This window comes from Achroia grisella, unplaced genomic scaffold, assembly GCF_030625045.1.
Source record: "Achroia grisella isolate CSIRO2021 unplaced genomic scaffold, CSIRO_AGI_Agris_v1 utg976, whole genome shotgun sequence".
NCBI lineage: Eukaryota > Metazoa > Arthropoda > Insecta > Lepidoptera > Pyralidae > Achroia > Achroia grisella.
The window spans coordinates 2,247,074-2,272,466 of NW_026713078.1; the positions used below are offsets into that span (position 1 = coordinate 2,247,074).

A 25,393-nucleotide genomic window follows, 5' to 3' on the forward strand; every position below is an offset into this window, starting at 1 on the left:
ATTATAATGTTATTAGAATAATTAAGTGGCATTAACTTAGACTATAGTTAATTGTAGTTTCGTCACGTTGTGTAGAGTGGTTCTGAGTATAGTCTGGTGGGGACGGAGATGTTGCTGGGGGCAGCTAAGGTAGGTTCCCTGGCGAGCAGGAGTGCAGAACGTGCTCTATGTTTGGCTAAAATAGACAAAAATAGATAATTATTATAATATATAATAATAGATTTTGTTAAATTATCATAACATATAATTCGATTTAGGCTATAGCATTATTGTGTATTAATGCCTGCCATATAAAAGCTGTGCACTATGTACTATGAAATATTTTAATCGGGTGTGCAGCTGGTCGGCCATCATTACTAATAATATATGTGAAATGCATATTAATATGAGAAAGTTTTTCTGACTGTTTCCTAACAATAACCTTGGACAATTCACACAGCGTCATCTACGTTCAAGCAGAAGTGTTATGGATATTAGACTGATAGAAATACGATTATAGATTCTCATACCCTAATATATATCTTACTATGTTTTTGTTGAGGATGGTGGGATATGACACCCTCGAAGTAAGACGGAAGATTGCATTAATGGAATATGTAGTCAAAGTCATGGGAGGTGAAAAATGTAACCAAGCGGTATTAACATCAGTATCCATAAGAGCGTCCAATAATTACGTACAAGCAAGAAGACGAAACTTGTTTGATGTTCCATGTAGAAGAACAGAGCTGGCCAAACAGGCTCCTATTTCTCTAGCATTGATTCTACTCAATGGTTTAGTTAGTCGCTTTCCAGATCTAGACATATTTACTTGTAATTTGCTGGAGTTACGTAGGATTGCAGTAGATTATTTAGGTAGTATGTTAAATGGAGATTAGGTATTATTATTATTGTTTTTTATTTATGTGTTTATAATTGTGTGTATTTGTATATTATCTTCCTAGGTGGACATATTGGGAGACTGTAAAGCTCACTTAGTATGTATATATATATGTATACATATGTACAAATAAATAAATAATTTGTTGGAGTTTCGTAGGACGGTAGTAGATTATTTATGTAGTATGGAATATTAAGATTATTATTATTATTCTTGTATAATTAGTGTATGTAATAGTAACTAGTGTTTTATATGTATACAATCTTCCTAAGTGGGCATATTGGGAACTGTAAAGCTCGCTTAGTGTGACGTAAATAAATAAATACATTTTTATACCTATAAACAAAATAAAGATCTTAGACATATATAAACACACAACCCGATAAAAACAATCAAATTCAACAGTCAGCTCTAAAATAAATACAAGAACTATGCTTACCATTAGAATGCATACAGCAAAGTACAATTGCAGCAATGAATGCAGCAACAGGCAGTATCCCAGCTAGCACCAGTAAGGCGTGCTGCGCTGGAGAGTGCTTAGTTCTCGATACACCGCAATTCGTAATGTTGTGGACATTAAACGATTCTAAAATCTCTTGGAACTCCGTCCCTAGAGATCTTATAGCGGCTTTCATTGCTTTGGGCGTTAGTGCTTCTCCAGACTCAGTTTTACGTAACTGGAAGCACGGCCTGAAAACAAATAATAAGTAGTAGATTTGATATATCATAAGAGTGTGTAATAGACCTACATGAATAAGGATATTTTGAATTTGAATAACTCTGGACAATTCACACGGCGCCAACTGTATCGCAATGTAAGCAAAGCTTGTGTTATGGGTATATAGTAAGACAGTATAGACAACTAATATACTTACATATTTCTTTTGTAAATAGTTAAAATGCATAGAAAACACCTATCCCGATATATACTCATGAATACATGCTATTATTAAAATAATAGTTAAATATTATTATTTATGTACCAGGGATGTTATGGATATGAAATTTCGGATACGGATATGTTTCGGATATAGGAACGACTATTATACCGGATACGGATACGGATGCGGATATGAAATTATTTCGGATTATCCGTTCGATATTTCGATTCGGATAATTTCGGTTACGGATATTAATTTTTTAAGGATATTCCTTAAAAAATAGTAAAATACAAATAGCTTATAAAATGGTTACATAACGTGTCTCAATTAGCTCCGCTCCTATCCGCTATTATCCGACACTTTTATTTCGGATTCGGTTACGGTTACGGAGCTCCGTAACATCACTATTATACCTAAAGAGGATTTATTCCAGTCAACCTTTAAGTGACTGGAATAAACCCATTTATATTCTAAGTTATATGTGTCCTTTTATACATAATCTGTACAAAGAAGTGTTACAAAAAACAAACGTCCCGAGCGAGGATTGGAACCTACTACTATCGGAAGTAAGGTGGTCTAAATCGCTAGACCAGAAGCCATCTGAAAAGTACAAATCTTTCCAAGTCAGTTTTAAATAATCACTAATTCAACTTAATAAATAATAATTACCCAGGGTTGGCATAAAATGCCGTATGCGCAGCATCATGCAGTTGCATACGAAGACCTTTCGTAGCGAGTGCAGCGGACATGCGATCTCGTAGTTCCACCACCCTCGCACGAGTTCCACCGCCACCCAACACCAGTCGCAGTAGATCTCGTTCTCGAACCACCACGATCTAGAATTTCACATTTTTTTTGTCTTACAATTAGTGATATTTTTTCTATTGAAAGGCGCACCCGCCTATGCTAAAAGTGTACGGTAGCGGAACACCAGGGAAGGATGATAAGATGAACATGAGCTCAGGTCAGCCATGACATATTCTCCAGGAATATTTATTTATTTATTTGTACACATTACATCAATGGTTGTAGACAGGACAATTAACAGCAATCTCTGCACTAAGCTCAGGGCTTGTGTCGCAGGAATCAGAAATCCTTAATTACAAAAACATTAACTTAAAACATGAATATATTATGATTGTTTAATATATGTACAATAATTCATATATCACGTTTATATATCACGTTCAGTTTATTGGTCATACAATATAATAATATATTGTATTGGTCAATTTATATATTACATAAATTGATTTTTATATTGATTGAATATATATAATATATATTATATTTGAATATAATATTAGTTTCGATATATTATTTATATGCTTTATGGAGAATCGAAATATACTAAAAGTGTATTTATGTTAAAATAAAAAAACAAAGTATAAAATTATAAAGTTACCTCAATTAATATATCGCTGAATCTTTCGGGGTCTTCCGAATTGTTAGCACGTACCACAAGTCTGCAAATATACTACAATTTAGTATGTAGGACTTATACATTAAGATCCTGTGCTCGTAATCGATTCGCTGGGGCTGTCTCCTATTTTATGGTTAATACGAATTTTGTTAGATACCACATCTTATACACCTACATCAATGGATTTTATTAATTGAGTATTGTTGTAGATTTATATCATAAAAATTTTACAACTGTAAAAAATATGTGGACTTATAGGAAGAATATTTTATGTTAAACATTATATTTTATTATGATTTAATGTAACAACTGTAATATTACGGGATAATATGGATAAAAATCTGATAAATATGGATAATAATTTTCATCATCGTAATTCTTAAAAATGTACTTATGAAGAATATTTATTTAAAAGAGTAATAACCAAGTTTATTGCACATTCTTCTTATGATAAATCTGCATTCCGAATAAGTTGTAGATTAAAAAAATATATGACCATACAAAAGTGCTTATATTAAGATTATTTGAATAACAATTATTTCTATTTCTATTATTTTTAATGTCACGGAGGTAGCTTGTTACGCAAATAATGTGTTTAACATTTCTATTTATTTATTTATAAACCTATGTCGGAACGCAGACTAGAAGAAGAATGAAAAATATCTGAACCAAGTTTCATATTTCTTTTATCTTTAAATAGCTAAACTATCCACTCGTTGATAGTTTAGCTATTTAAAGATAAAAGAAATATGAAACTTGGTTCAGATATTTTTCATTCTTCTTCTAGTCTGCGTTCCGAATGAGTGGTAGAATCACAAAATATATTCAAAAGTACTTATATTAAATTTATTTGAACAAATATTATTTTTAATTTTATATAAATATTATTTTATTTGTAAAGTAATAACAAAATTATTTAAAAGAGCAACACGAAAGTTTCTCACTCATTCTTCTTGTGATGAGTTAGCTTTCCGAATGAGCGGTAGATTGAAAAAAATGATTTTCTATTCTATTCTATTTAAACGAAATCTTACCTAAATATCCCATCAGCGTAATGTATTAGATTCTTCATAATCTTCAATTCTCCAGTAACATTATTCAATACAATAACATTAGTAATATTATTTACTGATTTCGTTTTTATCGGCGATTCAAAACTCATGTTGACAACTTTATAATGTATTGGCAGTGCATCTGGATCTTCGTCTGCAGCTCTAACAGTTGCAACATTGGTATCTACTGGTACGTTAAGACGTACTCCAATGGTCAAATTGGCACTTTCAAATTGTGGTAGGTGGTCATCGATATCTAATACCTTGATTAATATTTGAATTTCTGACGGATCCTGTAATATATCAATATATCGTCGGTTAAATAGAAAAATTGCAGTATTCTAAATATAATTTTTTTACAAGATAAGCATTTAAAGTTTTTCTTTTAATTTATTTAAATTATTTTTTCCTTTCAAGTTTTCAATTTATACAGAAGTATTATATATATCATTTTAAAAGTATTTAGATAATGATTAAGACTGCGTGGTTAATTTAATTGTCTTATAGGAAATAGGAGGCAATGCTAATGTCTAATTTTTAAAAATGAGATTTTTCTATTTAATCGACAATATGTTTCAAATATGCTGTGACGACGCTCGTTTTTAGACTTTTATTATATACTAGCTCTAGTCCACGCGACTTCGTCCGCGTGGAAAATAATTTTATTTTCCAAAATAAAAATAGCTTAAATTACTCCTTATTACATTATATACCTGCTAATAAAATTCCCGTCAAAATCGGTCCAGCCATTTCAGAGATTAACCGGAACAAACAAACAGACAAAAATTGGAAAAAATGTTATTTTGGTGTATGTACAGTATTTATTTTCATATGCATGTAGTAAAAAACGGTTATTTCAATATTACAAACAGACACTCAAATTTTATTTATATGTATAGATTGTTTATATTTACATTTTAAATACGTTTTTTCGTTTGTTCTATTATTATATATCACCTTTGAAATATATCTTTTACCACCAGCGACGTTAGTTTCTCTTCGTATTAAAATGATTAATATACAGTCTTTAAGAAACCTTAGTTAGTAAAATAAGCCACATATTTAGGTAATTTTAGTCTACCGATTTCCTTCCGATGGTCGCGGGTTCGATTCCTCGCACGGTACAAATTTATTCATGAGTATGATTGTTTGTAGTGGTCTGGATATATTACAATACTAGCTACTTGCCCCGTCTTCACACGGGGGTGTACATATATTATACATATAAACCTTCCTCTTGAATCACACTATCTATTAAACGAAACGGTTCAAAAAATCCGTTGCGTAGTTTTAAAGATTTAAGCATACATAGGGACGAACAGACAGCGACTTTGTTTTATACTATGTAATGATATTATTTACTTACCAATCTGTTATAAGCAATATTCAATTTCGGTTTAGTATTATATTTAAAACATTTCACAGTAATCAATTCCTTAGATATCGCCTCTCTATCCAACCTGGCTGCAACTCTTATAACTGCTTTACTATTATTTGTGCGCTCTAATGTCAATAGACCAAGTTTATTTCCGTCTGCAAAAATATTATATTCATTATCATGTGACTCGCGTGTTCCCCTTTAGCTTAAGAGGAAGATTTACAAGACCATGATCCGGCCTGCTGTCTTGTATGGATCAGAGTGCTGTCCCGTAAAGGCGACGGATGAAAGACGACTGCATGCAACTGAAATGAGAATGTTGAGGTGGATGTGTGGTGTGACAAGAATGGATAAGATAAAGAATGAATACATTAGAGGAAGTATGAAAGTGGCACCGGTGTTAGAGAGGTTGAAGAGTAATCGTCTATCATGGTATGGACATGTAATGCGTAGGAATGAGGATAATATTTTAAGAAAGGTGTTACATATGAATGTGGATGGTTATAAGGGCAGAGGAAGGCCGAAAAAGAGATAGATGGACTGTGTGAAAGATGATATGGTAAGAAAGGAAGTAAATAACGCGATGACTGCGAACAGGTATGAATGGAAGCGAAAAACATTTTAGAGAACAAAGTGACTAGAGAATAGGAGAGAGAGAGAAAGAGAGAGAGAGAAAGAGAGAGAGAGAGAGAGAGAGAGAGAGAGAGAAAGAGAGAGAGAGAGAGAGAGAGAGAGAGAGAGAGAGAGAGAGAGAGAGAGAGAGCTAGAGCGAGAGAGAGGGGCTAATGTTGCGACACCGTATCTTACGTTATTATTGTTTTTTTAACATCAACACGTTAAAGACTGCATACCCACCGGTAGGTTCTATTCGCAACGCAAGTAAATTTACACGTTAGGACCAGAAATGGACGGGTGATCACCCGTGGGCACGTTAGTAAATCTAGGGGTTAAATAATATCTACCTCAAATTATTGTACAATATTTTAAACAACATACATTATTATAAGAAAATAAAAAATATTTTAAAAAGAAAACATATTTTAAAATTAATATAATGGAAGCGAAAAACATATTACGACGACCACAAATAAATGTGATAAGGAAGAAGTAGATGATGATGGTTAAGATTAAGGTGGATTTATACTTGTGTGATATGTTTTAACATGACGCGATAGAACGGTGATGGTTTAGTACATTTAGTATCGTTACGTTATGACTAGTAGTGCGTAATATATTGCGATGGCATCTGTTGTGTCTCATTCGAAACGATCCCGGTTGAGTCAGAGGGGAGGGCGAACGGACGGACGGAATAGAATTGGACGGGGGATCGATCGGAGGGGACGCCCCCCCTTCGATCGATCCCCCGTCCAATTCAAACGGGGATCGATATTACGGCCTTGGGATCGATATTGTATCGGTCTGGGTGTTTTCTATGTATAATATGTATCTATTTACAAAAAAAATATCTATGTACATGTATCAGTTATCTAGTACCTATAACAGAAGTTTTAGAGAGAGATTACTATTATTATTATTATTATTATGTACATTTTTAGTATGTAGTTATTGGTTGTATGTATTTATATTTGTTGTCTAGTACCCATTACACAAGTTTGGGACTAGTTGGAGTTGTGTGAATTATTATTAAATTATTAAGTTTAGTTTAGTTAAGCGATTTTTAATAATAATAATACTTGGATAACAGAAAAATTGATATAAAATTGTAATTTGTATTAGTATGTGATGTATTACATACTAATACAAATTACAATTTCCAATCCAAGTATTATTATTATTAAAAATCGCTATTTTATTATAATTACCAGTAATTGTGTAGTCTATAGCTGCATTATCACCAATGTCTTCATCAATCGCTTCGAATGTCCCAATGACAGTTCCAATTGGCACTTCTTCTTTGATTGTCATCAATAACGGAGGATCATCCTTGATGAACATAAAACATGAACCATTAAGTTTCATACTGTTCACTATATTAAAAATGAAATGTGCATGACATTATTCATGTCAAAACCCGTTTAAGTATATTAATTCTTTGTTCTACACGCGCAGTAAAATATACATTGGGAAAAATCACGGGATGTTTAGAGGACTAGAGAGAAAGAGAGGAGGGGAGGGGGTTGAGAGAGAGGAGGGGAGAGAGAGAGAGGAGGGGGAGAAAGAGGAGGGGAGGGAGGGAGAGAGAGAGAGAGAGAGAGAGAGAGAGAGAGAGAGAGAGAGAGAGAGAGAGAGTAATAGCTAACGTTGCGACACCGTATCTTATGTTTTTATTGTTTTTTTAACATCAACACGTTAACATCAACCGGTGGGTTCACTCCGCAACGAAATTAAATTTACAAGTTAGGATCAGGTGATCACCCGTGGGCACGTTAATAAATCTAGGGGTCAAATAATATCTACCTCAATTTATTGTACACTAAAAACATATATAAAAATTAATATACGTAAGTAACAATAACAAATGCCGGTCACTATGTGAGAAATAAGATTTAATTAATAACCCAAGACTTTAACTGTAATGCTAGCCGAGTTAATACGTAATAATGGCCGCGTTAAATTTGAAACAGTATTATTAACTTACCAAGTTGCGTGCAAAATGTGGTTTGTGGTCATCAACGTCTGCAACCGTGACAGTCACAATTCTGGTACTCTGCTGTGGCGGCTGACCTCTGTCGCTCACTAACAACACTAGTGTGTACGACGCCTTACGTTCTCTGTCTAGGGACTGGCGTGTTGTTATTATACCGGACTGGGGATCTGGAATTGTTTTTAAAATAGAATAGAATAATATTTATTACGTCACACATCACAACACAACAATAACAACATTTCTTTATATACTGCAGTTCTAGACAGGCCAAGATATTTAAATTCTTATTTTACATTTTTTTTTTTATCTTGCTTGTGTTATGGGTACTAGATAACTGATACATAGATATTTTTTTTTGTAAATACATACATATTATATATAGAAAACACCCAGACCGATACAAACAATCATACTCATGAATACAAATGTTTGTGCCGTGCGAGGAATCGAACCCGCGACCATCGGTCGTAAAGCGGTGTGCTAGACCGCTGGACCACCGAGGTCGTCAAATATATAGAATTTAAATTTTTATATGTTTTTTTTATAATTTATTGCACTATAAAGAGTGTACAAGAGGCGAGCTTAATGCCATATGGTATTCTCTACCAGCTAACGTTTGGGTAGAACTAGAAAGCGTTGTAGGGCAGTGATGGCGAAAATTTGTGATAATAATACTATAATATATAAACAACTAAACAAAATCTATGTACATATATAATTTTATATTTCACTAGCTTTTGCCCGCGGCATCGCTCGCGTTAATTTATCCCCTAAGGGGTGGAATTTATCAAAATCTTTTCTTAGGGGATTCCTTACATCATAGTACCTTTATGAATGCAAAGTCTCAGCCCGATCGGTTTAAATTTGACAAAGCTTCATACAAACTTTCATCCCCTTGGGGGTAGAATTAATCAAAATCCTTACTTAGCGGATGCCTACGTCATAACATCTACCTGCATGCCAAATTTCAGTCCGATCCGTCCAGTGGTTTGGGCAGTGCGTGGATAAGTCACTATGTCAATCACCTTTATATTTAGATTATATTTAGATTACATATAATTATATACATTAGAATTTTAAAAAAGTAAATATTTCCTATACAAATTTTAAAACAAACGTTCGTATTGTATGTATGAACAAGATGCCGACTCGTCACAAAAAATTGTTTTGGTTCAGTATGTTCTATCATTTTATTATTAGTTGTATAGCGATCATATGCTAAAGTATGTGTAACGGCCGCGTGTTGAACATCCCTATTTTAGAAGCTTGTAGAGAGAGATTTCGCTGGTATACCTCTCGCAAGAAGATTGTTAGTAATGTGGACTGATGATCTTATTGCTAGCAATGTACCATGTCAAGTTAACCTCCACGCGGTTCCTCTTGGAAACCTTCGTGATAAATTAATGATGAATTTGTTACGAGGCTAACTGACCTGACCTCATGCTCATCTTATCATCCTCCACTGGTGCCCCGTCATCGAAAACCGTTAGCGCAGGGTGTACCATACCATTATCATCAATAAACAAAAATATTCGTAAAGATAAGAATAGTTACCAATAGCAAATGATTTGGCATCAGCATTACTCTGTTGTATAGAATAATAAAGTTGTCCAGACGGTTGATTTGGGTCGTCGGGGTCACTCGCTACCACTTGGAATACTGTCGATCCAATTGTAGCATTCTGTAAATATAACATACATATAATTCAAATTATATATAAAAAAAAATACATCTTTAGGATTAAAAAAAAATATATTGCATAATAGTAACCAATGCACTTTGGTATGTCACAAATGAACAGCTGCATCATGATCTGGAGATAAACACTGTCAAACAAGAGATTTTAAAAGAAACCAAATCATACGATTAAAGAATGAAAAATCATCCCAACCGCCTGGCAAAGACACTGATGAAAGTGAGCCAATCTAGTCGCAGAATAAAACGCAAAATGCCGCAAGACCTTGCCAAATAAACAGTGCATATGTAAAGTAAAGTAGGATGTGTGTAACACATACCGAGCCTGTCACGACGAGATAACCCAACAAACATACTACTTAATGTTCAATTGTGACAGATTGTAGTACACAAAAATACAAAAAAAAAATCTTTAGGATTAAAAAAATAAATTTTAGCATAATAGTGCACCGCCAACAATCTTTCTCTGCACCACTCCTGGTTGCCTAACGTAGTAGATAACGCCGTATGGTGTTAAATCCGCCATAGGTACATATTGTTTTTGAGCATTAAAATGAAATAAATAATAAGTGATGTATAACACATTATATACAACATTAACATTATAGCTATTTCTAGTTTATTTTTTACATTTTGCAACAGGTATTCTTTATTTTACGTTCTTTATATTTAATTTATAAATATTAATTAATAAACTTTATAAACGTTTTATCACAGCACAAACATTAAAATAATAAATATTAAACTTAGATTGTGTAATGAACTAACTGCCGAGGTTTCTCGAGAGACTACAGCATGAGGTTTTTCAAGAAGGGTATATTAAGGTTTCTTAAGGGTCGGCAACGTGCATGTGACACCTCTGTTGTTTCAGGCGTCCAACTGTATTGTTTTTTATTAATGGTTTTTTAAAAAAAACTTCTTTTTATTTCCATGAGTATACTTTTAAGTTATTCCAATTTGTTCGAGTTTTTGGAGAAAACCGGTATATTTTAAGAATTATATATATAATTTATAATTATTTAAGGTGTGAACGATGATTTACAGTATTAAAGTAAATACAGTTTCAGGAATGAACAATTTTAAGGAAACAAACAAAAATTTACAATCTATCGATTTTTAATTCTAAAAATGTATAAAAAAAATGAGGGCAATATAAAAATAATAAAAAAAACCTGTCCACAGACGGTTTAGAATTTAGAATATCTTACACATGCATGTGCTGCTTTCAATTTACCTCGCTAACAGTCAGGACCTCACCAGCTGCAGGTCTAATAAACCTGGGGACCCCATCATTGGCGCTCACGTCCCCAATGTACAGGGACAATGAAGTGTCCCCCGTGTGACCTCCGCCGTCTGTGGCACCCACCAGCAGCCTGTAAGGGTCTGTTCGACCGCGGCCTGTTAAATCCCAACGTGTTCTTATTTCCCCTGTTTTTGGATCTATTGTGAAGAGACCTGAAATGTATAGATTAGTTAATTTTAAACTTTCGTGTTTAATATACATTATTTAAATTATTAACCGGGTCTTAACACGAATAGACGTGTCATCTCATGACCACGGCTAGTGCAACCTAGTCGAAACGTCGAGAGAGGTAAATACCTTTATTTGCCATAAAATTATTCGTGTTAAGACCCGGTTAATAATTTAAATAATGTATAGATTAGTTTTTTTTTACATTACGATGGTGGCAAACAAGCATACGGCCTATCCAATGGTAAATTGTTACCGTAGCCTGAGACACCGCATTATTAAATGACTATCTTATTATTAATATTATAAATGCGAAAGTTTGTAAGTTTACTCTTTTCACGCAAAAACTACTGAACGAATTTTTATGAAACTTTACAGTAATACAGCTTATGCATCAGAATAACACATAGGCTGTATTTTATATTGAAATTTAACGCGGAAGTAACCGCGGGCACAACTAGTGTTTATATATAAAAATAACTTAATAAGCAAAGGAATTTACGGCGGCCTGAGCCGAGGTTCGAATCTCTAGATGTGCCCTCTAAACTACTATCTAAAGTCGTATCCGTTAGGTAGGAGTAAGCCTTCAATTCCATAAGCACTTCTGCAGGTTTGGAGTGCTATCTGCACTCGCCCCCTTCGTCCGGTGAAGCTGTAAAGGCCATCTGCGGCCAACATCATTAGAGTAGTCCGAAAAAAACACGACAATTCACACAGCGTCATCTAGTCCCACAGACTACGCTGAGCTTATGTTATGGGCACTAGACAACTGATATAAATACTTAAATACATACATAATATACACTGAACGTATGTAATATTATGTTATCTGTGATTGAAAGCATCCAGACCGATACAAACAACCATACTAATGGATACAAATGTTTGCGCCGTACGAGGAATCGAACCCGCAACCAACGGAAATAAAGAGGTGTGCGACACCGCTAGACCACCGATCTCATTTATTTTATACCAGCTATCCACCCCGACTTCACACGGGTGTACATGTATTATACATATAAACTTTCCTCTTGAATCACATGTATTACTGAAACTGCATTAAAATTGCTTTGCAAATTTTAAAAGATCTAATCGAACAGACAGCGAAAGCAACTCCATTTTATACTATGTAAATATAGTAATTTATATGACTTTGGCTAACTTACCATTGGCTTCACCTTCATCCAGGAAATCATATTTAATTTCACCACCCAATCCTTCATCGGGATCTGTTGCAGTAATATTAATGACGCTTTTCCCGACTGCCACATTTTCTGGCACGACAGCTGTAAACGTTATAAACATTTAAATATATTTAAACTTCTATTCAACCATGCCAATTCATATCAATAGCAATCTGTATAAAGGACGGTAGGGAAAACATATTAACATTAAACAATAATGTCTGACTCACGGCGCGTTTAGCCAGCGACCTTATATACATATGCTAACAACACCTATTATTTATGTACGTAGTATGTATAGGTTAACAATATATGTATTACATAACACATCACATCATTTTTAATCTATTTATATATTGTATAATGTTTTGTAATTGTATAATTGTTTAAGAGCTCGAAATGTAATATATAAACATTTACGTATATATGTATATAAGTGTGTATTTAATTATAGGAGCCAGAGTATCAGCGCTGCAGACTTATCTGTAGCTTCATGCTGAGTTGGTTGCCTATTCATCATTGCGACACATAAAGCCACCTCCATTTTTATTTTATTTGTAATATTATATTTCTGTATTATTTAATTTGTAAACTTTATTTCTAATTATAAAATGTATCTCATGTATGCTAAGTGTTTGTAATTGTTGAATAAAGAACTTATCTATCTATCTATCTATCCTTCTAATATAAAAAAACTGGACTTTCATAAGCGACTTAAACGCCCTACAGTAATAAATTATTTTTTATTTGATTCGATTTATTAAATTTTCCAAAGTCATCATCGTCTGCTTCTTCGTTCTTTTCAATCATCATATTTATTTTAATATAAATAACGACGCTTTCAAAATTTTAAAAGAAAGATCATATGGTTATCCCAAACATTTGGGGCCGGCATAACATCTTTTTCTCTTCTGTTCTCATTATATTCTTCCTTTCTTGCCATATCTTTCTGTTAAAATTTTGAAAGCGTCGTTATTTATATTAAAATAAATATGGAATTAAGGATGGAATTTATTAAAATCTTACCATGGGCATGTCTACGTCATAGTAGCTTTAAATATGCAAAATCTCAGCCCGACCGGTTTAAAATTGACAGTTTCATGCAAACTTTCATCTCCTATTTTATCCCCTTGGGAGTAGAATTAATCAAAATCCTTTCTTAGCGGATGCCTACGACATAACATCTACCTGCATGCCAAATTTCAGCCCGATCCGTCCAGTGGTTTGGGCTGTGCGTTGATAGATTACTATGTCAGTAATCTTTAAGTTATATATGTTTACAAATAAATATACATTGTAAATAAACTGGCTTTAAAAAAAAGAAATTCAATTGAGTTTCTTGCCAGTTCTTCTCAACTGAATCTTCATACTGAACTGGACGGTAGGGAAAAAGATATAAATGAATAATCTGACGTTCATAAGCGACTAAAATGTCCTACGTGAATAAATGATTTTTGAATTTGAATTTAAACTGAACTAAATTAAGTCTCAAAATCATACCTGTATATACATTCTTCTCAAAAGCCGGTGCGTTATCATCGACATCTAAGACGTCGATTAAGACGGTAGTTTCTGACTTGAGACGATCCGCCCCACCATTAGGCGTATCTGCAGCTTCCACTATCAACCGTAGTACAGATTGGCGTTCTCGATCCAACGTCTTATTTGGTGCTATCTGAAAGATTATTTATTTCTAACTAGCTATACATACAACTTCGTCCGCGTGGAATTTAACTACATTTTTCTAAAATAAAAGTAGCCTAAGTTACTTCTTATTACATCAGCTACCTGCTAATAAGTCTCGTGAAAATCGATCCAGTCATTTCAGATATTAACCGGAACAAACAGACAGACAGACAAAAATTTAATAAATGTTATTTTGATGTATGTACCGTATTTACATTCATATGCATGTATTAAAAAAAACGGTTATTTCAATATTACAAACAGACACCTCAATTTTATTTATATGTATATATAGATAATAAAATCTTAATCAATTAACTCAGCGCCATCTATGCCCACGGTAAGCAGAGCTTGTGTTAGGTACTAGACAACTGATATAAATATATAGATATTTTTTTGTCGTAAATACATACCTACACATACATACATACATACCATGACTGATATAAACAATCATACTTAATACAAATGTTTGTGCCGTGCGAGGAATCGAACCTGCGACCATCGGTCGTAAAGCGGTGTGCTAGACCGCTAGACCACCGAGGGCGTCAGATTTTACTACGTTATTAGCATTAAATTATAAAAATTGCAATTAAATAATATCTACCTTTATAACTCCAGTAACATTGTCAATAGAGAATAGATCTGAATTTTCTCCTTTGAGTGTATAACGAATATCTGCGTAACCTTTGTGTTTGTCGTTTTCAGTGAGCACAGCATCTGCATCTGTTGCTTTTACTGTCACTACTTGTTCGGGATGTTTCACAGATTCTAATACACTTACTTTATAAAGCTAAAAAAAACAATTATAAATATTATTATTATTTTTTATTAGGTTTTACAACAAACTACAAGGGTCTATTCTAATCTGCCTGAAAAAATCTAAATATATATAACTCAAAGGTGACTGACGTAGTGATCTATCAATGCACAGCCCAAACCACTGGACGGATTGGGTTGAAATTTGGCATGCAGGTAGATGTTATGACGTAGGCATCCGCTAAGAAAGAATTTTGATTAATTCTACCCCCAAAGGGATAAAATAGGGGATGAAAGTTTGTATGAAACTTTGTCAATTTTAAACTGATCGGGCTGAAACTTTGCATGCATAAAGCTACTATGACGTAGGCATACCCTAAGAAAGGATTTTGATAAATTCCAACCCTAAGGGGATAAATTAACGCGAACGAAGCCGCTGGCAAAAGCTAGTGTTCATATAAAATTCTTACCTCTTTCTCAAACAACGGAGCATTGTCATTTAAATTCATGACTTCAATTATGATCTTGCCAATACTATGTTTACTACCATCATTACTAGTGGCTTTAACGGTTAGTGTCAAATTAGAAGTAGATAGCTCTTCATAATCAAGATGTTTAGTTAAGACTACCTGACCACTCAACGGATCAACTTGTAATAGTCCTGTTTCAGAATTTATGACTTTAAAATTTGTTATAACATGACCAGAAACAGGATCTTCAGCCGTCAAAACTAAAACTGTGCTACCAATGGGCTGTTCTTCTTTAATTCTATGGTATATTATTGAACTAGAACTGGACCAACCCGCGTTTGTAAACTGTGGATTTTTATCCGCGTATGGTTGAATATATATCGTATGTTCGATATGAGCAAACTGTTTATCTTTATTAAGTTCAGCGTTTGTGTCGATAACTTTTACAGTTAATATAACAATTGATGCCTGACTATAATCTAAAGCACCATTAACAAGTATTTCTCCAGTATCTTCATTAATTCGAAATATGTTTTTGTAGTCATATGGAGCATTTGCTTTCAGTTGAACACCAGCTTTTGAGAATGCCTTTATAGGTTCGATTAAACTGTATTTTAGTTGGGCATTAACATCTGTATCATAAGCAGATATTTTCGTGACTATGTCTCCAATTTTAGTTTTCTCTGAAATGTATGTGGTTGAATCGGTCATATTGAATTTTGGTGCTTTATCATTAACATCTTGAATTGTGATAAATACTGTAGTGGTAGCGGTTTCTGGTACTGGCATTCCACTGTCTACAGCCGATACTAGAATTTCGTATTTATCAGCATTTACATCTCTATCTAAATTTGCATCATTTGAAACAGTAATCAAACCAGTCCTGTAAAGAGTAAACAAGTTTGTAAATATGTTAAAGCAGAATTTTTTTATTTTATTTTGGAATATTATGCTTATATTTATAAGATTATCTTACTTTTCATTAATGACAAAGTTATCCTTAGATCCCGAAACTATATGATATGTCAAAAGATTATCTAATCCATCCGGGTCGTTAGCAATAACGGTCGTAACATTTTCTCCTGGCTTAGCATCTTCCCTGATACTGGCTTTGTAATTCATAGGATTTAAATCGAATGTGTAGTCCTCATTACTTTCTGGGTTTCTTTGTGTTAAGGTATATTTGTAGTGATGATAATTTCCTTTGAATGTCGGTCGTTGATTGCCTGGTACGCCTACACGTATATAAACTTTTGTTTCATTGTAAAGTGGCGGAGTTCCTATAATGAAATTAATCAATTATATACAACAATTATAATATTTTTTACAGTTAATCATTATTAATACATAAAATAACACCTTATACCACTGTTGTAACATTTGGTGGCTTCTTAGTTATCATTAGATAAATATGCAGGGAAATAAAATCTTCCTTATTAAAATAATATATTATAACTATCTAAAAGTTATTGAAAAACCTACCATAATCAGTAGCTCTTATAACAAGTTCATATTGTCCTCTCGGAGTATCCATAGTTTCAACTTTATCTACAATAGTAATTTCTCCAGTTTCTTCATTAACTGTGAACACATTACCCTTATTCGTAATACTATTATCAGATTCTAGTGTATATCTAATTTGGCCATCGCCTTGTGTTGGTCCATCTGCATCGGTTGCCTGTAAATAAAAATATTATTTCTTGTAACACTGAAATACTTGATAATAGTTATATAAACAAGAAATACGTAATTATTACTTACTCTAATTATAAGTTGAGGTTCAAAACTAGTGGCTCCATCTCTAATAGTTCTACTGTAATCTACAGATTCAAACATCGGAACGTTGTCGTTGACATCCAATACATCCACATAAATGCTGGTTGTGGTTCCTTTACCTCCTCCATCTTTTGCTAGAAGCGTCAAACTGTAACTTTTCTGTTTTTCATAATCCAGTAGTTGTGCAACATATATACCACCTTTGTTACTATCAGTCTTAAATAAATTGGAACCAAATCCAGTTAATATATAATCTATTTCACCAAATATGCCATAGTCCTTATCAGTAGCTTGAACGTCACCAATTTTAGTACCAATAGTTGCATTTTCTAGTACATTGAACTTATAACTTGGTTCTTCAAAAAGTGGTGCATTATCATTCATATCTAAAAGTTTGATATTGACCCGAGCGGAAGACAAATCCAAGTTACCCACTGACGATACGATGTCGAAACTATAAAGTCTTTGTTCTTCATTGTCGACATCGTAGTCAAGTTTTGTCGAATCCTTCACTTTGATACTAATTGGTGTTCTTCCTTCCCCGTGTTCCGTACTTATAGTAAATATGCCTTCGGAATTAAATACATCTCGTAATTTTAAATCGTATCTACTATTTTGCCCTATGTCGTTGTCTTCAACGTATATCGATAAACCAGGTATAGGACTTCCATTTTCAATATTTTCTGGTATTGATATATCAAATACTTCCTTATTAAATTTTGGTACATGATCGTCCACGTCTGTCACAATTATTGTAACAGGTGTCACAGTATAATCAGAGGGCACTTCATTATTTATTAATTCTGTGGCTTTAACAAAAAAGTTATACACTCCTCCATTTTGGATTACTACATCGCTCTCTCGATCTATCGGTATGTCTGAAGTGACCAGTACAGAACGACCTATGGATCTTTCAGGTAATAATTTAAAATATTTTTCTGTATCACCTTCTAATGTTAGTAATACTGGACGAGGATTTGCAGTGTCGCCATCCTTTGCTACAATTTCCATTATACTAGTATTCTGTGAAAAGGATTATAAACAATAGTTTTGTCTCTTGTATTAAATTTCTGAATTGTTAAAGCTTCAGAAATTTAAAACTTTGTATAATAATTAATGTGATGGTAAATTATAATGATTTCAATAATTACTTGTTTAAATAATAAACTGCAGTACTTGTACATAGTACATTGAAGACGGCCTCGGTGGTCTAGCGGTTTACGCCACCGTTTTAATTTCCGATGGTCGCGGATTCGATGCTTCGCACAGTACAATCATTTATATTCATGAGTATGATTGTTTGTATTGGTCTGGGTGTTTGCTGTGTATATTATGTGTATATTTACAAAAATATATCAGTTACCTAGTACCCAAAACACAAACTCTGCTTATCTTGGGACTATATAACGTTGTGTGAATTGTTCCGGGAAATTATTATTAATATTATTATTATATTAACAGAATGTATACATACGGGTGGAGTATTTTCAAGTACTGTTGCTGAATATGGTGCATTGATAAATGAAGGTGGTTGATCTTGAACATCTGATACTGCCACAGAAACACTAGCCGTTGCTCGAAGAGGTTTGTTTGACGAATCAGACGCTTCTAAGCTAATGACATATGCTGATCTACTCTCAAAGTCTAATAGATTATTGAGAAAAATTCGAACTTGGTACTGGTTAGGAGTAATCTGAAAATATAAAACAACTCTATTTACCTTTCGAATTGTATTACCTTTAGCAGCATGTGCGTAGCAGTGGCCACACACATCTTCGGAACGGTGAGGTCGCTCCGTGAAACCTCTGAAACCACCAGGAGACTGCGATATTGGGAGGGGCTTGGCTGGCTACTGTAGTAGTCTCGGCTCTACACGCACAACGGCCCAGATGAGATTATATATAGATATACTGAGGCTGATTGCGGAAAATGGAGTCTCACATTTTACCTTTGACAGTCTCAGTGATCCAGCGGCATAATAAACCCGTTTACTGGCGATTGTCGCTGGTTCGATTCATCGTACAATATAAATATTTGTATCAATGAGAATTACTGTTTCTATTGGTTTAAATATTTGTATTAAATCATTATCAGATTGTGTGTATTGGTCTAGGTAATTTATATATATTTCCAAAAAAATTACCTAAGTGAATATATCTACCTATTGATTGTTTTAGATATATATCTACCAGTTGTCTAGTACCCATAACACAAGCTCTGCTTACTTAGTGACTAGATGTCTCTGTGTGAATTGTCCGGGTTATCATTATTATTCGTGTAAGTGTCGTAAATTTAGTTGTTTTTTGTTTGCAATATAAAATAACAAAGTTACCATATCTGTGACGATCGCAAATGTTTTGCAAGCTTCAGCATCGCTTCCTTTTTCTTTTGTTGTACATCTCACTCGTATTTCTGAGTTTTCATTCTCATCACGATCTGTCACTATAATATTTGGAGTGACCTGATAAAAAATAATACTTTTTACAATATAAATCTACAAATAAGTAAATAATTTTTATAATAATATTCAAAATTGTAAGGTATATATATAACATACTGCAATAAAGAAGAAAGAGACGTAAAGCGATGACAGTAATGCGTAGGTCTTAATTTTCAACTACTTAATAAGAAATTAGTAGGTGAATGACGTTAGGGAAAAAATATTAATACAAAAACATGACGTTCCTAAGCGGTTAAAATGTCCTACACACCGTTGATTAATTTGATTTGATGGATCGAATAGAGATGTACTAACTCGTAATAAACATAACTCGAGTTGAAGTTCAGGTAACTCGAGTTACCTGGAATAAACAGATTTTTTTGTTTTTTTTTATTTTTCGAACCAATCTAATATTTTTGGCCGCAGCTAGGAGCATAGGGGGCGAGTAGAAATGGCACTTCAAAGCCGCGGAAGGACTTATAGAACGCATAATCAATTTAATGATACCATAACCGGACGAATATGCGACAAAAATAAATGATAACAACCTCAAATCAATATTGAAACATTTGTGACGAGTGAAAATTGTATGATATGAAATGATCGGAAAATTTCATGTCATTGTTGGTTCGACGATAGTATCATGCTCTCGATCTTTCACTGATTCGTTCATTTACCAGTTGAATACTTCCAACTCGAGTTGGCAGAATTCAACTCGAGTTAAATCGAACTGACACATCAACAATCTCTAGGATCGAATGGATGACAGTTATGAAATTCCAACTCGAGTTGGCAGAATTCAACTCGAGTTAACTCGAATTGACACATCTCTAGGATCGAATGGATGACAGTTATGAAATAAACAAAAGTAAACCTCAATTTCTGTTCCAGCAGTAGTAGCTTCGCTGATGTTGACGATATACGGTCGGTTGTGAAATACAGGCGGATTGTCGTTGACGTCCTTGACGGGTATGACGCGGCGAAGCGACACGGTGTTGGGTTCCGTGCCAGCGATGCCTTCATCTGGGATTTTAAAACGATAACTTGGTTATAACATATTTTATTACTTATTTTGAGTACATATTCGTCTACGATACCTGTGGAGCTGTTTATGGTTGCCATTTACCATCAGGTTTTGACTATAAGTTATATTATAAATGTTACTCTTACCAATTTTTTTTATTGGATTGTTTGTGCTATTGTCAGATGTGTAGCACCTGTAGCACTGCGACCTACATAGATCTATTGTGCTCGCCCTTTTCAGAGTTCGCTACCTAGACCCGTCAGGGACAAGAATTGAAGGATATTCTTAGGAGCGATCGTTTTTATCTCCTCGGGAAAGAGTGTAAACTTTCCAAAGGAGATATTTCGTTTATGCATGAGTGGGCTACAACCACATAGGATGTGAAGCGGCGTTTCCTCTTCAGTTTGGCAGAATCTGCAGATACTTGTCGTGCATAGGCCTAGTTTAGCCATATGCTTGTTTAATTTGCAGTGTCCTGTGAGGGCCCTAGTCATCATGCATATGTTGTTTTTACTCAATAGCAAGTAATCTATTGGAGTATTTGGTCGAGAAGCCCGATAGTAGGTCTTTTGAATGTGTTAATCCTGGCATTTCTTGCCAGTGATACTACCCTTACCAATACCCTTACTAATATTATAAGTGTGAAAGTAAGGATGTTTGTTCCGCTTTCACGCAAAAACTAGTAAACCGATCATCATGAAATTTTGTACACATATTCTTGGAGGTATTAAAATGACCATAGGATACTTTTTATTAAAAAAAATATTTGTTATTATGTATAATAAAAACCAAAAATTAAATATCAACATTTTGCTACTTCAGCGTCATGTAGCAGCCAGTAATGAAGTTATGCGAGCGAAGACGCGGGTAAAAGCTAGTAATATTATAAACGCGAAAGTTTGTAAATATGTTTGTTACTCTTTCACGTAATGACTATTGTACGGATTTTGATAAAACTTTACAGTAATGTAGCTTATACATCAGAATAACATATAGGCTATAAATTTCATGCAGATGAAACCGTGGGCAAATCTAGTACTTTATACAACTTAATTAAAGCTTACCTGTAATACTAATAATAACTTCGAGTGCATCTTGCTCTTCCCTGTCCAGGGTTTTTGCTAACGTGACCACACCACTTTGTGGATTCACAGAGAAATATTGACCAGATATAGAATACCGCAGTTGTCCATTCTCTGGATCAATACCTTGAATAGAAAAAAAAAATAACATAAGTTTTTTCCTGAACGATTCTAATGTCTGATCTGTTAGCCGCAGTAGGCAGATATTCTTATAATTAAACAGCCATTATTTGTAATAATATATTCGTCAATATTAAGATCCTGCATTATTTATAATATAAATATGTCAATTATTTATTAATGAAATATTTATATATTATACATGTAATTTTTTAATTAAATACTCCTGGACAATGTATTAAGATTTGGTTATTAGCTATCTACGCAGTTAATTTTTGAAAATAACTGTTCTTTTTCATTTTGTAAGTAAATTATCGTTATTTTGAATTCCAGTCTCACCTTTTAATTGATATACTGGTGTACCAGCGGGCGTGTCCTCAGAGAGACTGAATACACTCATATCTCCCGTCTGTGGCACGAAGTGTGGTGCTCTGTTGATCACTTGACTTGTACATAACTGTACTATACATATTATAAGTAATATTATTAGAGGATTCGGTTCGTTGACCACTGTGGCTACTTTACGTCGCTGAAATATTATTTCGGCCATCTGCAATGAAAGAAAATTATTTTTATAATCCCCGATGTAAAAAGGAAGATGTGGGGGTAAGGGGTGTGTTAGTAATGAGGACTGTTGACCCTTTGTTGATTGCTATCAATGTACCATGTCAGGTTGACCTCCACGCGGTTCCCCCTGGAAACCATCGTGACAAATTCCTGATTAATCTGTCACGATGGGCTAACTGACCTGACATCATGCTCATCATATCATCCTTCACTGGTGCCCTGCCAGCGTAAACCGTTAGCGCAGGCGGGTGCACCATTCCATTATAAAGCATCAAAAAAAAAAGAAAGATGGTGGTCGAGCACCGTGTTACTTCCGATGGTTGCGGGTTCGATTTCTCACACGGTACAAACATCTGTACTCATGAGTATGATTGTTTGTATCGGTCTGGATATTATATGTATATTGTGTATGGACAAAAAAATATCGAAATATTTATATCAGTTGAAGTTCAAGACCTGTTATCTTGGAGTAGATGACGCTATGTGAATTATCCAGGGATATTACCATCATCATTTTGACGTGTCAGTGTGTAGCGTTGTAGTTCTATATGGATTATAAACGATTTGTTGCGGTTTTTTTTATTTGCAAGTTGAAATGATCAAGATAATGCTTAGCTACAAATTATTTTTAATTATTTCAGACTACCAAATAAAAATAATCTAATAAAAATTGTAAATATTTTATTACACAAATAAAAAAAAAGTAAGTTAATTAATTTGAGTGCCTACTTAATATTTTAAATTTTATAATTATACAAATTGCAATACTAAGAATGGTACTTATAGTTTTCTGTATACAGTCAAATAGTTTAAAATTTTTAACTAACAAACTAGTAGTTATTTTACACTATTATATTTATTCTATAAATCTATTTCATACTAGCTGTTCCCGCGACTTCGTCCGCATGGAATTTAACTTTATTTTTCTAAAATAAAAGTAGCCTAAGTTACTCCTTATTACATCAGGTATCTACAAAAAAATTCCCGTTAAAATCGGTCCAGCCATTTCAGAGATTAGCCGGAACAAACAGACCGACAGACAGACAGACAAAAATTGTAGTGTTTTTTTTTTGTTTTATGTACCGTATTTATATTCAGATGCTTGTAGTAAAAAACGGTTATTTCAATATTACAAACAGACACTCCAATTTTATTTATATGTCTAGATGTATAGATAAATGTATTGAACTAGGTAAACTATTATGCATTAATGGATTACGTACTTATAACTATTGAAACTATAATATTATAGCAACGTTTCACAATCCGAAGTGAACTAGTCTTATATCGAGCAAGTGTCTGCAATGTTAGCCTTACGAAACCTTTACGTCACGTCGCGTCATCTCATGCGCCGGCGCAGACGTTTACTATGTTGTAATTACCTTTGTTATATACTAGCTGTGAACGCGGTTTCACACGGCGTTTCATTTAAATGACATGGCGGTCACGAAACGCAGTTTTTTTCGGACTATTCTAATGTTGACCGCAGCTGGCTTTTACAGTTTCACCGGACGATAGGGGGCGAGTGCAGATGGCACTCCTCGGCACACTTGAGGGGAAGGGAACTGGTAGTAATGTGGACTGATGACCCTATAGCAATGTACCATGTCAGATTGACCTCCACGCGGTTTCCCTGGAAACCATTGTGATAAATTCATGGTGAATTTGCCACGATGTGCTAAATGCCCTAACTTCATGCTCATCTTATCATCCTCCACTGGTGCCCCGCCAGCGTAAACCGTTAACGCAGGCGGGTGCACCATTCCATTATCATCCATAAAATGCTAAGAAATTCATTTCAGACACAAGTACTCTTTATGTCGTAATTACCTTTGTTTTATATTACATTACTATGAAGAAATTGAGACTGTTGAAGATTTTATCTATATAGCATATTTCTCACAATATCAAGTTAGCTTCTTATGAGTACTGAGTAGAGCAAGAGCCCACGACGGCCAGACCTACCTCTTTTTGTTGATTTCAGTTTAATAGTTCTCTGAATAATATATATAAACTTAAGCTTTAATAAAATAATGTAAGTATATTCATAAAATAATATAGTTTAGGGGTGTCCGGCGGGGGGTTGGAATAATACTAAGTGTCTGGCAATGAGCAGCGCAAGTTATAATACTGTGACGAGCAATATGTGAAAAAATTTAGTTTCATACATTAACGAATTTGATATGAAATTATATACACCGTTGTTACCTAATATACGCTTTCAATGCCTCTGGTAGGATGACAGAACCATCAAAACTGTCTGGCAAATTAGGAAACACAGTTTAATTTTCTCTGAATAATATATATAAACTTCAGCTTTAATAAAATAACGTAAGTATATTCATGAAATAATATAGTTTAGAGGTGTCCGGCGGGGAGCTGAAACCATACTGTCTGGCTATGAACAGCGCAAGTTATAATATTATTACAAACGATATGTGAAAAAGTTGAGTTTCTTAAAATTTTTACACCTTTGTTACCTGTTACCTGCCAAAGGAACCACGATCCAGGTTTCATGTTTGGGGATCGTTCTTACCTGTGTTGGGGACACATATACAAGAACTTTCACATTTACTAATAAGACGTACGTTTGGGCTTCGTGGGCTCTTGGGCTAGAGTATTACTTTAAAAAAAGTCGTCTGTATGGACCTCTTTCTCATGTATTTTAGCCGCTACATAACATACTTTGTAAGCTATGTTTCAGTTGAAATTGAGACCTAGCATTGAAATCACAGGATACCCCTTTAGATTTTAAGCCGTTTTTTAATGGCTGTTTAATGAATGGTACTACAGTCGTAACATGATAACGTGATACGTTGATGAAGGGGTGGTAAACGTGAAAATATAACTTCGATCGTTTTTCAATGTAACTCCGCTCCTATTGATTGTAGCGTTATGTT

The 25,393-nt window shown here is 34.0% G+C and overlaps 1 protein-coding gene across 1 annotated transcript; it reads right to left on the reverse strand.

Annotated features, from left to right (window-relative positions):
- Nucleotides 1-14: 14 nt before the first annotated feature.
- LOC131854310 (cadherin-23) lies at nt 15-22,476 on the reverse strand. Its single transcript, XM_059205407.1, has 22 exons — nt 22,266-22,476; nt 21,789-21,932; nt 20,575-20,723; nt 19,593-19,721; nt 18,735-18,953; nt 17,246-18,283; nt 16,967-17,162; nt 16,461-16,764; nt 15,485-16,367; nt 14,863-15,048; nt 14,070-14,244; nt 12,552-12,671; nt 11,149-11,369; nt 9,774-9,900; nt 8,211-8,386; nt 7,435-7,555; nt 5,600-5,766; nt 4,216-4,526; nt 3,164-3,224; nt 2,428-2,594; nt 1,317-1,567; nt 15-175 (listed from the first exon to the last, which is right to left on the reverse strand). Exons 1-22 carry the CDS (start codon nt 22,474-22,476, stop codon nt 63-65), a joined length of 5,469 nt encoding a protein of 1,822 aa, XP_059061390.1. The 3' UTR covers nt 15-62.
- Nucleotides 22,477-25,393: the final 2,917 nt, after the last annotated feature.